At 38.8% G+C, this 17,474-nt stretch overlaps 1 protein-coding gene across 1 annotated transcript; it reads right to left on the bottom strand.

The window, feature by feature from the left end:
- Window positions 1–4,587: 4,587 nt before the first annotated feature.
- Window positions 4,588–16,287, bottom strand: LOC131524477 (uncharacterized). The gene is made up of 10 exons (XM_058751618.1): window positions 16,051–16,287; window positions 12,999–13,099; window positions 12,792–12,902; window positions 12,586–12,708; window positions 10,269–10,332; window positions 9,480–10,092; window positions 7,032–7,662; window positions 6,831–6,915; window positions 5,900–6,019; window positions 4,588–4,866 (listed from the first exon to the last, which is right to left on the bottom strand). Exons 1-6 carry the CDS (start codon window positions 16,277–16,279, stop codon window positions 9,896–9,898), a joined length of 825 nt encoding a protein of 274 aa, XP_058607601.1. The 5' UTR covers window positions 16,280–16,287; the 3' UTR covers window positions 4,588–4,866; window positions 5,900–6,019; window positions 6,831–6,915; window positions 7,032–7,662; window positions 9,480–9,895.
- Window positions 16,288–17,474: the final 1,187 nt, after the last annotated feature.

Raw genomic sequence — 17,474 nt, 5'->3', positions numbered from 1 at the left:
CCACCAATAGAATCCATCACATACCAGTAGACACCATTATAGTTTCCATTAAAGCCAATACAATTCCCATTATAACCATTAAAACCATTATATTTTCTGTTGTGTTTTGGGCAGGGATCTATTGTTTGTTTTTTTTCAGCAGAGACGGCACCGTCCGCGGAACCATTTTGTGTATGTGCTCTAACATTGTCAAAAGCTGCAATTAAAAAAATAATAATAATAATAAAATACTAATAATAATTACAATCTTGGCCACGGCAGCAAATATGTTTTGGATCGTTTAGATCTTGTTGGTCCGAGTTTGTCAAGACAAACTCAAATTCAGCTGCTGGCAGCTCTCCCCTTTCTTTCCTTTTTTTTTTTTTTTTTTTTCTCTGCCATAGAAGCTGTTGATTATATGGTTCGCGTGTTGCGCTTTTATTCAAGTAATCCAATAACAGTGATGCGGAAGCTGGGCACTCAACCCTGGTTGTAGAGTAAATTAAGACACTGTGGAAAATATATTTTGATAATATAATTGACCCGTAAAAATGCCAGTGAAGACATAGCCAGTTAGTGATACGCATGTGATACGTTTGGGCGTGAGGTTGCCGGTTCTCGCACTCATTTCGAAATTATTGCGTTCTAACCGCAGAGAGTTCCGTGTCTTTATTTAAAATCAACAATTCTTTTTATAAAGAACACCACTTTTTCACATATAGCACTGAAGCAGCCCCAGTATGGAGTGAATAATCCATTCTCGAGCCATAGATATCAACCAATTCAGCACCACCGCCATGGACAGCACCTGGTAACGTCGCACGTAAGGTATATCTTAAGCAGCCTCCTGAGGTATAGTTCGGGGAACACGCTTAGAACAGGTACACCTTTAGTTAAGGCATACCTTTAGAGTCTTCGTAGCGCGCTAAAACACAGCGTTATCGGGAAACGCAGCCCAGATCATGTACCGCTGCGCCGTATCAGCGCTCTTAATTGCGCATATCTCATTTGAAGAAGAGGTGATGTACGCATACGGTGCTGGTTCATGTTTGGAGCAAGAGACAATATGAAATATATTCACAAAACTTGAAACAAGCTTGCTTCAGTCCGGATAACTATGATCCGCGCAGCGAGTGTTGTTAACATCAGGGCCTCACGGTTCCGCGCAGAACCCGCTCCACGCTTTGTCATATTAAATTTAGCAATATTTATTGTTATGGTCGTGTTTACAGAGATGAACAGAGAAGCTCTTTCATGAGATTTGAATTCTCCGCTGTAATATATTTACATTAGTCGTTACATTAGCAGACGCTTTTAGCCAAAGCGACTCACAAATGAGGACATAGAAGCAATCAAAACCAACAAAGTAAAAAAAAAAAATCGCTCCCTGGAAACTACTGCAGTCAGTAGCATGTTTAGGCACCACGCAACCCACGCAATTGCGTGGGGCCCCGCGGTTCAGGGGGGCCCCCGCGGAACGCGATTTCTTCCGATGGGAATCGAGAACCGGCATTTTTTTGGACCGGTGCGTAATTAGGTCAATACCGGACTACCGATAAGTTTGAGGACAAACAATACTGTTAACGATGCGTGCGTTGTTTTTTCTCCGTACTTCTGTGTTAATGGCGAATTAGAAGCTGTTCGCATAAACCGATCTCAAGCTGTCTGCCGTCAGAGGTTTGACACGACATGCAGCGGCACCGTCTCAGTCTCTGTCCGGCGCGGGTAAAATAATTATAATCCTTAAGGTGAGGTACAATTCATATTTCTTTATTAAATAACTTATAAAATAATTTGAAAACTTTCTGCGAGGCGTAATTTTACAAACTGCATGAGTTCTCAGCGAGCTCTCTGCCTTTCCCTCTCAAAATGCGCAAATGGCTTCATATCACCACATCGCGTCTGCACTATAAACGGGCTGCACACTGCACGATTGACACAGGAATTGTCACAGTTTACATGCATCATCACTAAAGTTTATAATTTGCATTTCTTTTTTAAGTTTGGCCAGTATTTAAACTATTCAGCACTCGTGCGCTCTCCAGTGTGCACTCTCAACAATTGCCCCATTGTAAAAACAAAAATACACAGCATGATCAAACATTTAATTAGGCCTACATACTTTTGAGAGAAAAAAAAAAGCCAAAAAAAATCCTCCCTCCCACAAGAGTCACCTAGGAGGGGAATTCACCCCATTTTCAAAAATGAAACTCAGGACCTGAATGAATGTCTGTAAAAATCCTGATTGGAGTATCGCTATAAACAAGTCTGCATGTTAAAAAGAAGCCTTTTTTATCATGTAGATAAAAACAGAGATAAAAAAAGTCAGTATAAAACATAACATAACACTCTCTGTTAGGATAAATCACGCCGGCTCCCTGAGAGAGTCAATATTTTAATTTTCTTTAATAAAAATAGCTAGAGACCCCAGAATTCTCTATTACATTCTGTTGTGCTCCTATGCACATGATGTTCAAATATGTTGTGCTATGGTATACTGAGGAAATCTCTCTCTCTCTCTTTGAAGGGCCTTTTTATTTTAAAAATGTGCTTTATGTGCCTTTTTCTGTTTGCTTGGAGGCATTTGTAAACTGCAGTAATAAAATAACTTGAAATTTTCAACATCTTTTACATCATTTATTTTTGCACCAAATTATAGAGAGTAGTATGGATAACTGTATTGATAAGTATCGTATCAGTATGGATAAAATGTAAACAGTACCCTACCCCAGAATCGATCGCAAAATCCACCGAGGGGGGCCCCTCTGGGAACACTTGCTGAGGGCCCCCAAAACACTAAACACGCCCCTGACTGCAGTAAATAATGGGCAGGAGAACAAACTGGCGCTAAAATCAGAAGAAAGATGCAGACGGACAAGACAGGCGTTAATGGTGCAAACCCAGCTGAAAACCAAACCCCGTCGTATTCGGCTGAAGTTGAACTCGAAGGAAATGAAGTGAACCCCTGGCCATGTTTATGCTCTATTAAACTGTGTTTGCCTAGGGAGACCAAACTAGCAGCTTATAAAATCTCCACATCAACCCTTCGCAAGCATGTAGAGGTAAAGTAAATACTTGCATCATTGGTGGTTAAAATGAAGCTTTGGCAGTTTAGCAAAAAGGTTTTGCACAAATTAGCCAAAAAGACAGTGGTGCAGGGTGTGCCTCCAGTGTGTTTATTTCCTGTTCTAATAAAATTTAGTCAACAGGACTTTTACTATAATTTTAGCATGGATGTCATGTGATTGAAATCACATGACTTCATGGGGGTGATTCCACAGAAAGGGGCAGGGCACTGTCTTGTCAATCAAGAAGCTCCGCTGGGAATTGCATGACAAGGTCAATGACATAGGATTCTGAATAGATTCATGTTAAGGACATAAATCTGTCATAAATAAGACAATGTTCCTAATTGTTGTCAAATTATGTTTGTGATCTATTCAAGCAACAAAAATATGTATTAAAGTGTTGAAAATGTGTTTTAGTTTTGTTTTTTTTTGTCCCGCATTATCAAATATGATTGACAATGTGGGACAGCATGCTTTGGGTAATCTGGGACAGTCTTCAAATGGGGGAAATATGCATTTAGGAACATTATAAATCTAATGACAAGGGCTAATATATGCCATAATGAGAAATGGGTGTTAATGTTGGAGGTTATAACATTAGCACAAGTTCACAGTAGCTAGCAGCTAGCTAGAGAGATGCTACGGAGACGGAATCTGGGAAACGTATTCCAATAGCAAGCAAAGGTGTCAGGATGAAGTAAACCGTTAATTTCATTTCCCAAATTCCCAGTTAGTTTAGTATATACAATGGTTCAAATCACTGAGCAGGAGGGGGATCATTAGTCAGCTAAAATATGAAAATATCCATGGCCTTTAACTCAATGAAATGTTTTACAAAATACAATGGCACCACAGCATCAGGAAAAGAGATGGCAACAGAAAGAGCGAGGAAGAGAGAGAGAGGGAAATAAGAGAAATACGAAGAAGCTAAACCAGTGGAATGAGAGTAGAATGAAGGCAGCTATTGGTGATATTGTGTTTGGCGTGCATAAAGTATGGTGAATATAGTCCATATGTCCCAGGTCTCCTCATCCACCACCAGTGTGCAGCATCCACCTGGTTTAATGACCATTGAAAAGACGTCCATCCGACACGTCCCGTCAAAATTGAACCTTAATTCTGGCCGTGAATTACATGTCTTTTCTGCACGTCCCTAGACATCTAAATGTGTCATCTTCTGGATGTCTGTTTTGTGTTAATTTAATGTATTAATTTAAGTATAAGGCTAGATATAAAATAATCACACACCCATTCTGTAACGTCGTTAAAGGCAATCACTTATGTCTTTAGGTTCACACATCTTACATATCCATTTACACAGGCTCAAAGGTTCTAAAAGATCCAAAATCGGTCCAGTCAGACCTGAACGTCTATATAACGTTTTAACCACGTGTGCATTACAAACAACACATTATTTGTAAACTTAAACAAAAAGAAGAATGCTGTAATTTACCACAACATATTTTAATGTGAATATTACATTTTTAAAAAATGTCTTCCATTTGTTAAACAGCTACTATTCAAAACAAGAAAACAAAAATAGTATGTGGTTAATTCTAAATCTGTGGCAATGGCATTTTCTCTAACAGTTTTACATTAGCAGACATTATTTAAACAAGAAAACAAAAGTACAGGATCATAGTGAACACATATGGAACAATTTTTTTTAGAGTCTTTACATTTTTATTTTCCCAAATGTTTACTCTCATTTTCTTGGTCCACAAACAACCAGCTCTTCCAGGAGCGTGATTCATGTGTTCCACCATTGCTGCATCAATGTCTGAGTCTGTAGTATTGGGCCTCCACCTCTTCAAAGCATCTGAGGGAAGAGAATATGAATATTTAAAAAAAAAAAATAATAAAAAAAAATAATAATCAAGAGGCAAAATTAAAACAAACAAAAACATTTTTTTGAAAATGTCTTTATGGTCCTACAACTAAATTTAAAATACAATGGAACAGGATTTTGCATCTGTTTCATGAATGAAGCATTAGAAAAAGGTAAATCAACATGTATTATATGTTATTTTACTCTACAACAATCTTATATCAGTAAAAGATTTTCTGCATTAAATGTGTGTTAGATTTTAGCTGTGTTTTTAGCCGTTTCTCCACTCCCTCTTCAATCCCACTGTGGTGCCCTTGAGAAAGTCCCTTAACTAGGTGTGAACAGGACATTTCTGATAAAGACAGGTAGTCTTTTAGAGAATGTCCTTTGAATAGATAAAGGGTACCAATAAAAAGTACACAAATAATAAACAAGGAACAAGAGATTTTTCTGAATGTCATAAAGGCCAAAATGACCTTGAATTACATAGTATAAAAGGTGTAGCTTTGAATGGCTTCTTTTCAAGTTGGCCACCATCCCTCATATTGAATTTCACCATTAAGGCATTTGACATGATTCTGTGAAAGAAATTACTCAAGTTTACTTCACCTCAGAAAAATGTACACATAAGGTCAATATTACAATTAACAGTAATGTGCAGCGTGGCAATTGCATGCAATGTTAAAACATACACTTTCACAACCACTCATCTATCATGTAAAAAGTGTTCTGAACTATGTCCCTATCCATATCCACAGTTTTTGTGACAAGTAATGACTATCATTCATGGCTTACACTGAAATTATATTTTGATCTCGTTTTCAGTCTGGCTGACTGTCCGAGTTAGTCCGGACATCTTAAAACTTCTGAGCAAGAAAACAGGCAGGTATATAAGGAGATATAATGGTGTGTGACCGATTAAATCCTGAATTCAAGTAATATCAAAGGCTGGGTTTTTTATTGTGGCAATCATATATATAATTTACTGAAATATTATGCAGCAATACACACAAACAATACATACCCGATCGTTACTTTGTTCATAAAGTCTCTGACAGAAGATCCACCAACTCTAGACAGATCAATCACAAAACCACACCACCTTGATACTGATATTCACTGTCATGAAGCCCGTTATTCACCTCTGGAAAAAACACAAGAAAACAAAATTTATATGAATTTTGGAATTCATATCTCAAAATATATAAATGGCTTTATAATTGTTGTTAGACTTGCACAATCAAACCTTGCAACAATCAGACCTTATTCCAGAAGATAGAGATTATTTTCATTACACTAGAGATGGATTTCAACTTTGAAAGTAAATGTTAACATTTGTGCTTATTGAATTTGTGGAGGAAAACTGCATTATATTCTGAATTACACCATCGGGTGTGCCCCTGTTGTTGTACTACCAAGTGTTTGTAGCTTCCTCTACAACAGGGGTGCCAAAACTTGGTCCTGGAGGGCTGGTGTCCTGCAGAGTTTAGATCCAACCCCAATTAGACACACCTGAACTAGCTAATCAAGCTCTTACTAAGCATACTAGAAACTTCCTGGCAGGTGTGTTGAGGCAAGTTGGAGCTAAACTCTGCAGGACACCGGCCCTCCAGGACCGAGTTTGGGCATGCCTGCTCTACAATGACAAGGGTAATGATCATCTGAAAGCTTACTTAAGCTCTGATGAATTACTTACAATGACAATGTATCAATACAGTGTCATTAAGCATTTAACCTATTGATAACTACTACGACATTTTAAAAGTGTCACTTGGACATTCAAAATCAGAACATATTCTTCACATATTTCCAGATGCTGGAGCTGGTATTTCAGGGCAACATATAGTTCTTCTAACATTTTTTCTGTAATTGACAGGACTGTGTTTGTCTTCTCAACTCAACTTTCTAGTTGTACACATTCAGATATAAAAAGTTTTCAAAACATTAGCACCTACGTCTCAACATATGTCCACAGGTCTGTGAAGATTCAGGGCTTCTGTGTTGTTGATGTTGACCTACAAAGGTTTTATGTTGTGCATCCTGTTGAAAAGAGTAAAACAAGTAATTTTGAAGATGTTTATAAAGAGCTTTGCTATCACTTCTGTTAAACTTTATATATTAGGACACTGTGAAAATGAAAAAACACAGGGACATACTTGAGGTAGCTGTCATTGTTTCATGAGATGTGGGCCTTTGCCTCCGTCTTACTTGGAGATCCAGCAGGCTCTGAGTAAATTGTCCTTTTTGGAAATATTACATAGAACGTGTTAGTTTTGGAGCATTTCACTGTCCAGTTTTACTATTAAATGCTATAACAATAACATGTATTTGTCCTATGCATCTACATAATGGAGCGAGGACTCTGTTATCTGAAATCAAAGCTAACAAACAATACCTTGCATCCAAAACTTGCATGCCTGCTGAATGAAGTGTTTAAAGTACTTGCGTTTCCATGGAAGGTGACATTACTTCCATAACCCATTAATGATCATATAAAAACCAAATGAGAATTGTACTACATTCACAGTAAATTTGGCATACCTGTTCTTTCCTCCTGTAAGTATGACAGCCCAGCTGATTATTAAAACTTTCAAGTGATGCTGTTCGACTGTTGTAGTATGGGTTGTAATTTGTTACATTACATAGGATTGCCCTCACCCACCAAAGCTGGCTCCACTGACCCCTCGAACTCAGAGCTGCTATCACGTTCCACTAAGGCACCAACCCTTGCCCATCTTGCCCAATACTTCTCATTTTAAATTCCAATTCCAGCAGTTACAATAGCACCTAGAAAATAAATTATAAGATAGAAGATAATTCATTTTGCCCTCCCCCACTCCAACCTCATCTGAAATGGTATCTTCCAGCTTCTGATTAATTGAACAAACCTGATCCAGGTAACCAGCACGGGGGTAGGGCAGGGATAGTTTGAAAATAATTAAGCCAGGCCTGCGTCCCAATGTGCATACTATCTATCCTAAATTCTGTGTGGTATTAGTAATTTTTAATACTATATAGGGTAGATAGGGTGGATAGTATGCACATTGGGACGCAGGGCCAGGTGTCCTTGAGGACCAGGGTTGCGAACCCCTGATCTACCATGTTCTTTTGCTATTAATTTCCCACCAAGAAATTTGCTTAACTGCATAAAACAACAACTCAAGTGTAGAGACCCCATGGTGGTTTATACTGGCGAACTCACGCCAGCAGAGTTTCTTTTCAGGGTAAAGCCTAACATTACACCAACTAACTTTTAGCCTACTTGCTAATTTTAGCCAAACTCAAAATACATTTCAGCTGACAATGTGCGCAACATTTCTTTCGGTTCCCTCATGTCAAACAAGTAAAACTCAACCACATTAATGCAAAATGTTTTAATAATTCTTCTTCTTCTGGTGGGTAGCGTCAACGTTAAGGTGCATTATCGCCACCTACTGTATTGGAGTGTGGACCAGAGTTTACCCATTTCATGAGAGAGAGGAGGAAACAGTATTATGTTTTTGGTTTGCAGTTCTTGTTTTCAGTCTGTTTTATACATTTATAAATGTGTATATATAAATAAATGTATTGCAATGTCCGGAAAACGGGTCGAATAATGACTAAAATCATGCAGTGGCTTCACAATCACTTAACCACACAGGGCACTTTGTGAATATAATTTGACATTCAACAAGATGTAAATACAAACTGTCGTGGTTTTTTAATATAAAGATTTCCGTGGGTTTTTTTGGGAGGTTTTTTTGTATGGGTGCTTGACTAGACGTGTAAAGGACGTCAGTGGACGTCTATTCACAACCTCTTAAAAACTACTTGGGGCACTTAAATACATTTTTGCAGTATTAACCAAGGTCTAAGCACAATTGCTTTTGCATATTTCATAAGAATTTCATAGAGGGTCATGATGGACTATAAATGCACGTGTAAAAGTCGTCACCAACTGGACGTCGTCTCACAACTGAAATGCAACAGGGTATATATTGAACTACACGTAGCTAAAAGTCAAAGTAACAATTATACATGCAACCCCAGACAACTATAGACATGTACAAACGTATCTGAATGCATTTTTAGGAAATTTTCTGTGTTACATATTTTTACATATTTGTGTCATCCTACCGCGACTATTTTTGGCCAGGCCCAGCAGGCACCAGACGTCTATGTAACGTCAGGTTGACGTTCGACATGACGTCGGACAGTTGCATTTTGGTTGAAAATGAAAATCGGGTTGACGTCAATATTTCACATTGCTGTCGTACCAATGTTTGCTGGGGTGCTGCGATATTTTTTTTTGGCCTGGTCTAAAGTCTGGTGTTGTTGTTGTTCACTGCTGGTCGTGCCAAATCAAAACATTCCTCTCGCTCCTCTACACCCGATCCCCGTAATAGGTGAGCCTTTTGAGCGCATCATCATTGATTGTGTGGGAACATTTCCAAAGTCTAAATCGGGTTATCAATATACACTCTGATGTGTGCTGCCACGTGTTTCCCAGAGGCCATCCCAATGCGTAGTATAAAGGCTAAAGCAGTGGTAAAAGAGGTAATTAAATTCTGCTCTACATTTGGTCTACCAAAAACTATTCAAACTGACCAAGGTTCTAATTTTACCTCCACACTGTTCTCCCAGGTTCTCCGCAAACTGGCTGTTAAGCATCAAATTTCAAGTGCCTATCATCCCGAGTCTCAGGGCGCTCGAACATTTCCACCAGACTCTCAAGTTCATGCTGCGCACATTCTGCATGGAAACGGGGAAGAACTGGGATGAAAGTCTGCCGATGTCTATGTTTGCTGTCCGTGAGACAGTGCAAGAATCTCTGGGATTCAGTCCGGCCGAATTAGTGTTCGGGCATCTGTCTTTCGGATGAGCCGTTAAACCGAGGTCCTGACTCTTTGTGGTCATTAAAAATCCCAAGACACTCATTGTAAAGAGTAGGGGTGTAACCCAGTGTCCTGGCCAAAGTTCCCTCCTCTGGCCCTTGTCAATCATGGCCTCCTAATAATCCCCATCCACTGAATTGACTCTATCACTCTCTCTCCTCTCCACCTGTAGCTGGTGTGTGGTGAGTGCACTGGCGAGGTTGTCCTGTGGCTGCCGTCGCATCATCCAAGTGGATGCTGCACACTGGTGGTGGTTGAGGAGAGACCCCCCCCCTACATAATTGTAAAGCGCTTTGGGTGTACAGCAATACACAATAAAGCCTCTGTGTGTGGGCCTCTGAAACTGTTAAAAGAACAGTTGTTATTGGAAAAAGAGTTACCTGTGACCGTATGTGATTATGTGGCTCAAATGCGTCAGCACTTACATCAGGTGTGGGATATCGCGAAATCAAATTTGGATACAAAACAAGTTCACATGAAAGAACGTTTTGACAAGAACTGTAGCGCAAAGTTTTCAACCTGGAGATTTGGTGTTAGTCCTTCCACTTCTAGGTTCTGCACTGCAGGCTAGGTTTTCAGGGCCCTATGTGGTGGAAAAGAAATGGAAAAAAAGTTGTGTTTGTCATGTTAACATGCTCAAATCTTGCGTACACTGTTAGGCATTTCAAAGGGTTTTTACAGTAAATTGTTGCCAGTACGTTACTGTAATTAAGATGTACAGTAGCTAACTGTATTTGATTTACAGTTGCAAACTGTACTTTTTACAGTAAATTACTACAGTAAAAAACAAATTCATCAGTATACTACTGTAATTCATTCATGTTAATATAGATTTCATTATATTTTATAATTTTTATATAGAATTCATTTTAGAGTAGGTACTACTGGCATTCAATTAAAACAGACACAATTATTACAAATGATCAAATTCTTTATTTAAAACACTGCATGTACAACCAGGCATGTGATCAGCTAGAGACAAAAAAGAAGGAAAATCTGATCACGCCCACAAGCCATGCCCCCAGCACTTATTACAAATATATATTTTAGCACATTAACGGTGCTTACTTGCAAAGTACATTTTCTGTATTAAAATTGTGTCGTAATCCTATGGAAATGTAAAATGTAAATTTTTCTCTCTTGTTTCTTTTTTTTTTCTTGCTGATGCATGTTCTTGATCATGCAAATGTTCTTTGTTATACAGTACAGTGGGATACGGCTTTGATGTGGATAGACGTGACAAAAGAACGAACTAATTAATAATTTTTTGTTTCTCATAATTTGGCCTTGGTTGCATTATTGTTTTTTTTGTGTGTTTTTTCTTCTTTTTTTGTTATTCGAAACATTGTGTAAGTAGATGTCCAGATGTCTGAGTCTGGCTTATATTCGGCACTTCTGGCTTAATTCTGGCTGTTTATTTATTTATTTATTTTTCTGGGGGGGGGGGTTTCAAAGTCTGGTGTTAAACAGCATTTGGCTGAGCTCTGGCTGGAATCTGGCCAACCAAAAGAAACAAAAAGGAAAGTGTATATATTTGGCTGAGCTGTGGCTGGAGTTTGGTTTGCCAGAAAAAAGAAAACATTCGGCTGAGATCCGAGTTGGTTTTGGTCATAGCCGAAGAGTAAATAAAAGATCTCTGGCATGAATGTGCTTTACAGTAAAACAGCCTCGTGTAAGATGTGTCTGGTGTTAAGCAGTTATTTTATACATCATTATAAAAAAATTGTCAAAAAGAATAAAACAATATTAAAGAGTAATAAAAGTGTTTTTAAAACGTCTTGATTATTCTGTAAAAAATGAAATGTCAGTGTTATAATGTACTTTGACAGACTTTACCTTTTAATTTACTCCCAAATTCTACAGTAAAACCCAGTGAAACGAGTCATGGTCATCCTAAAGAGAAATTTATTGAAAATTTCATGTCAACTCTGAAGGAATGTTAATAATGCCTGTATACAGCAAAATCTCTAGTGTTAAAATTCTAGTGTTAAGGACTTTTAGAGTAAAGAGTTAACATCAGGAAATGGTCAGTGTTCTAATGTACTTTGACAGACTTTGCCTTCAATTTTCTCCCAAATTCTACAGTAAAACCCAGTAAAACTTGACATGGACAGAGTCGAAGTCATCTTTAAGAAGAGTTTATTGATAATTTCATGTACATTTACGAAAACCGGATTAATGAAGAAAATTCTGCTTTGCATCACAGGAATAACTTTACATTTTATAATATATTAAAATTGAAGACTTTTTTATTTTTATTTGTAGTAATATCTCACAATATTGCTGTTTTTTGTTTACTTTATTTTAATCAAATAAATTCAGCCTTGATGAGCAGAAGATATTTATTTCAGAATCATTAATAATTGTAATGTTTCCAAACTTTTGGCAGGTACTTTAATAATAATAACAATTTTATATACTATATTATAGAACTTTATTAAAATGGCTTGTGGGCGTGATTTGGGGCGTGGTCAGCTTTTCCTTCTTTTTTGTCTCTAGCTGATCACGTGCCTGATTATTCTTTATGGTGTCATGGTTTTCAACCTGTAAACAATGTATAAATTTATAAAATATACAGAAATCCAATTAAGCATCATAAAATTGGTATGGATTGTTTTTTGTTTGTTTTTTGCTTGATTGAGTATCCTTTGTGACTTTAAAAGTAAATGACTGTGCAATATGTTTCTCTACAATGTATTAAATTATCTAAGCTGATGATTAGCACTTAATTTTCATTTTCAAACATACAAAAATCATAAAATTTCACTTAAACCAGGATCTATTTTTTGCCGTAAGAATCTTTGAACCTTGATAGAAGGTAATCAATTGACTTAACAGGAGGATATTTATCTGATCCATAGCAGCATGAAATGATGGCCTCATCATCAGGTTGTACAAAGAAGGCCAAAGACTGACGTGTGCTGGAGTCACATGCAGGGGGCAGCAAAACCCTATGAACCTGAGGGTCAGAACAATAGAAAATAATTAAATAAGCATTGCCTGCATGGCACAATTAAATGAAGCATTGGTAAAGAAACGTACGGCAGACACGTAGACAACGCTGTTCCACCTTTGCATCAGGTCTGCTATGTTAATCAGAACTGTTCCAGGAATGCTGGGGGCTGAAACTAACTCTCCAGCCCGGTTCAGAACCTGAAGGAGAAGAATGCATCCGGATCCAAAATTACTATCCTAAATGATAAAGGACCACATGAATCTTTTCTCCTCTTGTCCTATATTGGTACTCACCTGCAGTCCACCCTCTGGGCTTTGGAACACCATAGTGATACTACCATAATCAGAGTGTTCACCACAGCGCAGCTGATTTTCCTTCACACATGTGCTGTTCACTGGAGGGTATACAGAGTCCGTAGAGTCAGAGTCAGGTAACAGTTTTTGCTGCTTGATATTTTTGTGGAAACTGTGATACACTACCATTCAAAAATTGTGGGTAAAGTGACAGTAAAGACATTTATCATTTAAAAAAAAAAAGATTTCTATTTCAAATAAATGCTGTTCTTTTGAACTTTCCGGTTATCAAATATTCCTTAAAAAAAAATTCTCGGTTTCCACAAAATATTGTGAACTACTGTCTATGTCATGCTATGTTCACACATAGCAATAAAGGGAAGAAGACAAGAAATAGATATTTACTATATCAGAGCACAAAGATGCTGTATTAAACGCCTCCTTCAGATCATCGGGACGTCGAGGATTCAAACTGTGATATGACAGGATATAAAACAATTAAAATGTTTCTCCATCATTCGTGAATTTTTAGCAGTAATGCTTCCGAAGCGAGAAGAATCTGACATGCCTTTCTGTTTCTACAGAAATCCAGCCGTGGTTTACATTACATGAGAAACTGCCCCTGCTGAAAGGTTTCTTCATGCTTTCTAGCAAACAGAAGAACTTCTTTGAAACACCCATGCGTTTGTCCACCTGAAACAATTGACACAGAATAATAATAATAATAGCCAGCCACCTACAAACTGCTAGTAAACTTCTCGTAACAAACGAGTAAAAAATTACAAACCTCGTCCTGATTTATTCCTGTGTTTTTCAGATAAACAAATCCCACCTCGGTAAACGTGTATCAACTGATACACTGGTCTTTTCCAATTCATATGCGCTGAAATATACGACAGGTATCTTCATACTGAGTTATTTTTCCTCGAGACTGCAAAATGACAAAGAATACGTTTTAAAATTCTTTCAGGAATTCTGAAGAAAATATGCCAAGAATCTTCGCTTCTCTTATCAATGCAGCACAGTCCGTTATTGAACAGCTCTTGAGCAATGCAGAGTCATAAAGTTCCACCAATGAATAACCAAACCTATTCAATGCTCTCAGAGTTTACATGTCCCTATAATAATCCTCATATACTACTTTGTAGTATGCACTGCAAGTTCCCTATCGAAATTTATGTCCCGTTGAGTCGTCATTTGACGACAGCTTTGGGGGAAGCTCTTGTTTACTCTGTTACTGAAGCCTGATTTATTAACGTTTGTGTAGCTGCACAAACCAATGGAGCTCTAGCCCGCCAGAGCACCATTTCATGACTATCTCTTCGCTGACTCTGAAGCCGAAGCCGAAGCAAGAAGCTCAGCCTGCTCTCTCCCACCGTTGAACAAGCCACCTGCAGTGGAAGGAGTTCCCCTGCAAGCCATCCAGTGCTGGAGAAAAGAAAATTTTCTGAGCAAATTTCAAGCGTGTTTCAAATGTCACTTCTTACTTACTTTACTTTATTGTCATTTGTACATGTACAATGAAGCTCTGGTGGAGCCATGCGTCCCCATGCGCACAATCTGTGGTCTGCCGGTGAGGAAATCTTGCACCCAGCTGCACAGGTGTGTGTTGAGGCCAAGATGATTCAGTTTGATAACCAGGTTATGGGGGAGGATGGTATTGAAAGCGGAGCTATAATCTATAAATAGCATTTATTGCCAGTGACACTGTGTCCTCAGTTGACCTGTTTGTCCTGTAGGCAAACTGGTGTTGATCCAAGAAGGGTGAAATATTGTTCTTGATGTGTGGCAAAATGAGTCGCTCAAAACACTTCATCACCACTGGTGTCCGGGCTAATGGCCGGTAGTCATTCAGTATCTTGATTGCTGCCTGTTTTGGTACCGGGATTATTGTGTCAGCCCTAGCCAACAGGGCTTATGCAGCAGCTGGCAAGACCGGCTCAGTCCTGCATACGATGTCTGTGCTACAGGTGTTTCAGGCTAAACTTCTCCGGGACATGGACGAGTCTGGCCGGGATCCTGGCACCTTCACAGAGCTGTGTACGGCGACAGATCTTGCCCTGTGCCCTTCATTCTCTCGAGGCTGGCCGGACAATTGGCAGGAACGACTTGGTCGTTAAGTTCCTTAGAGGTGCTCGGCAGTTAAACCCTCCTCGCCCTACGACGGTGCCAGTATGGGACTTGTCTATAGTCCTGAGAGCTCTCGAGAGCTCTCAAGAGCTCCCCCTTTGAGCTGCTTCAAACAGCTGGCTTAAGGGTCAAGACAATTAAAAACGCTCTGCTTTTGGCCCCAGTGTCAGTCAAGCGAGTAGGGGACTTGCAAGCCCTGTCTGTTAGTGCTTCCTGTCTTGAGTTTGGACCCAACGACTCTAAGGTCATTCTTCAAGCGCGCAGCGGTTATGTACCGAAGGTGCTCTCAACTCCGTTTAGAGCCCAGGTCATTTCCCTTTTAGCCCTCCCTGGAACAGATGGCGAACAAGGTCCCAACTCGTTGTGCCCTGTCCGGGGCACTGCGAGTTTACATTAAGTGCTTGGATTCTTTTAGACAATCAGAGCAGCTTTTTGTGTACTTTGGAGGCCGCTCTAAAGGGCTGCCTGTCACGAAGCAAAGACTATCTCATTGGATAGTAGATGCTATAGCTCTGGCTTATGCCTCAGCTGGCTTGCAATGCCCTTTAGGTGTGAGGGCCCATTCCACCAGAGGAATGGCCTCCTCTTGGGCCTGGTCCAGTGGAATCTCTATTGGGGAGATTTGTGAGGCCGCCGGCTGGTCGTCCCAGCTGCAAATCTTTTTTTCTTACGCTTGAAACGCGATTTACACTTTTACAACTCTTTTCTTGCGCATGCAAAATTAATTTATGCTTGCTATCATGTACACTTTCACAAATCTTACCCTGCGCATGCAAATCTTTTTGACGTCATTTTACCTTCATACTAATACAGCTTTAGAACCATAGCAAATCAGAGCAACATGAAAAGCCAACAAGGTAGGCTAGCATTAGCTACATGATAATAACTGTAACAGCATACATAAACAAACCAACTAAAGTACCGTATCCAGATACGTCCTTCTGCAGCCGCTGAGTTGCAACTTCTTCATCTGGTGCTTCTCCATCAGGATCAGATTCTGGGTCAAACTGAAAATCTTGAACGACTGCGTGTCTGCGAGCCATTGCGATACATCCACTGTCAACATTAGCGCATGGTACCGTGGCAGCAAGCTGGTTAAGGCCACACACCCACCCTCCACCTTGCCCCGCCTCTCTCCTCCTCATTAGCATTTAAAGCTACAGACACAGAAATGGCAAGTCTAAGGAAAGCTCATTGTGGGACTGGCTCGTAGTGGCTGAAATTCTACACACCTAGGCTGAATTTCGGGAAAGAGACTTCAGATACAGTACTAGGGACCACTTAGGCCTATATAAAAGCATCCAAAAAGCAGCATGTCATGGGACCTTTAAGGTTAAACCACTGAAGTCACATGGAGTACTTTAACAATGTCTTTCCTACCTTTCTGGGCGTTGAATGTATAAGTTTCATTGCTGTCTATGGAGGGAGAGCTCTCGAATTTCATCGATCTCCATTGTGTTCGGAAGAGGAACAAAAGTCTTGTGAAACGACACGGGTGAGTAATTAATGACAGAGTTTTTATTTTTGGGTGAAATAAACCTTTAATTCGTCCATGGTTCCATCTTCCAGCTGGAATAAAATTAAAGACTTTTTTTGTAGACAAACTGGAAATTTTAACATATTAAATTCAAATAAATTGCCAATGTCTAAGCATGTAATGAAACTTTAAAAATGAAAGCCTGTAGACTAATTATTTTATGAATGACTAATTATTTTATGAAAGTTACTGACCACAGCTCACTTAAGGGCCACCGGTGTCGCTAATAACAAAGAGTTTCTGTATTCTACTACATAGAGCCCTTTAACAGCTAATCAACAGCTTCAGGAGTTACGTCTTTACTGTTGACAGTGAAATAGCTAGAGCCATTCTCTTGATTAGAAGTAGATGACAATTAATATGTTTCGCAGGACTGCTTAATTTTTGACATGTTTATAAAGAAACGATAAAGAAACATGAAAAAAAAAAGTGTAGAAATACTTGATGGTTTTCAAGTAAACAGAAATGAGAAGAACTACTGATCAATAAATTTGATATATTGTCTAGTGGTAGGGTTAAAGATAATAAATATGTTGTTTATAAGTTGTTCAAGGAGGGGAAATCACTTATCTTTCTCTTATATGTGTATCTAAATGGCATGTCTCTTGCTCTTGGTTGCTTGTATTTTCATATGACAAATTACTTGTATTTTAATTAAATACATTTCTCACAGCAGTATTTTGTATTTTAAATTAAATACATTTGATGAGCAAGTATTTGTAATTTGTAACTAAATACTTTTTGATGTAATTGTGCCCATCTCTGCCGGAGCGTTATATCATTTCCAATGGGTAAAAGATTCAAGTATG

This window comes from Onychostoma macrolepis, chromosome 18 (assembly GCF_012432095.1).
Source record: "Onychostoma macrolepis isolate SWU-2019 chromosome 18, ASM1243209v1, whole genome shotgun sequence".
NCBI lineage: Eukaryota > Metazoa > Chordata > Actinopteri > Cypriniformes > Cyprinidae > Onychostoma > Onychostoma macrolepis.
Note: the sequence above shows the minus strand (reverse complement) of the source record. Positions and strands in the feature narration are given on the sequence as shown.

Excerpts from the sequence above, each read along its gene's own strand:
- LOC131524477 (XM_058751618.1), bottom strand. The coding sequence starts at position 16,279 with ATGCTAATGAGGAGGAGAGAGGCGGGGCAAGGTGGAGGGTGGGTGTGT. Across the intron at positions 13,100-16,050 it reads GAAGGACGTATCTGGATACG|TGAACAGCACATGTGTGAAG; the intron begins GTACTTTAGTTG and ends TATACCCTCCAG. Across the intron at positions 10,333-12,585 it reads GATCAGATAAATATCCTCCT|GGCCCTGAAAACCTAGCCTG; the intron begins GTTAAGTCAATT and ends TCCACCACATAG.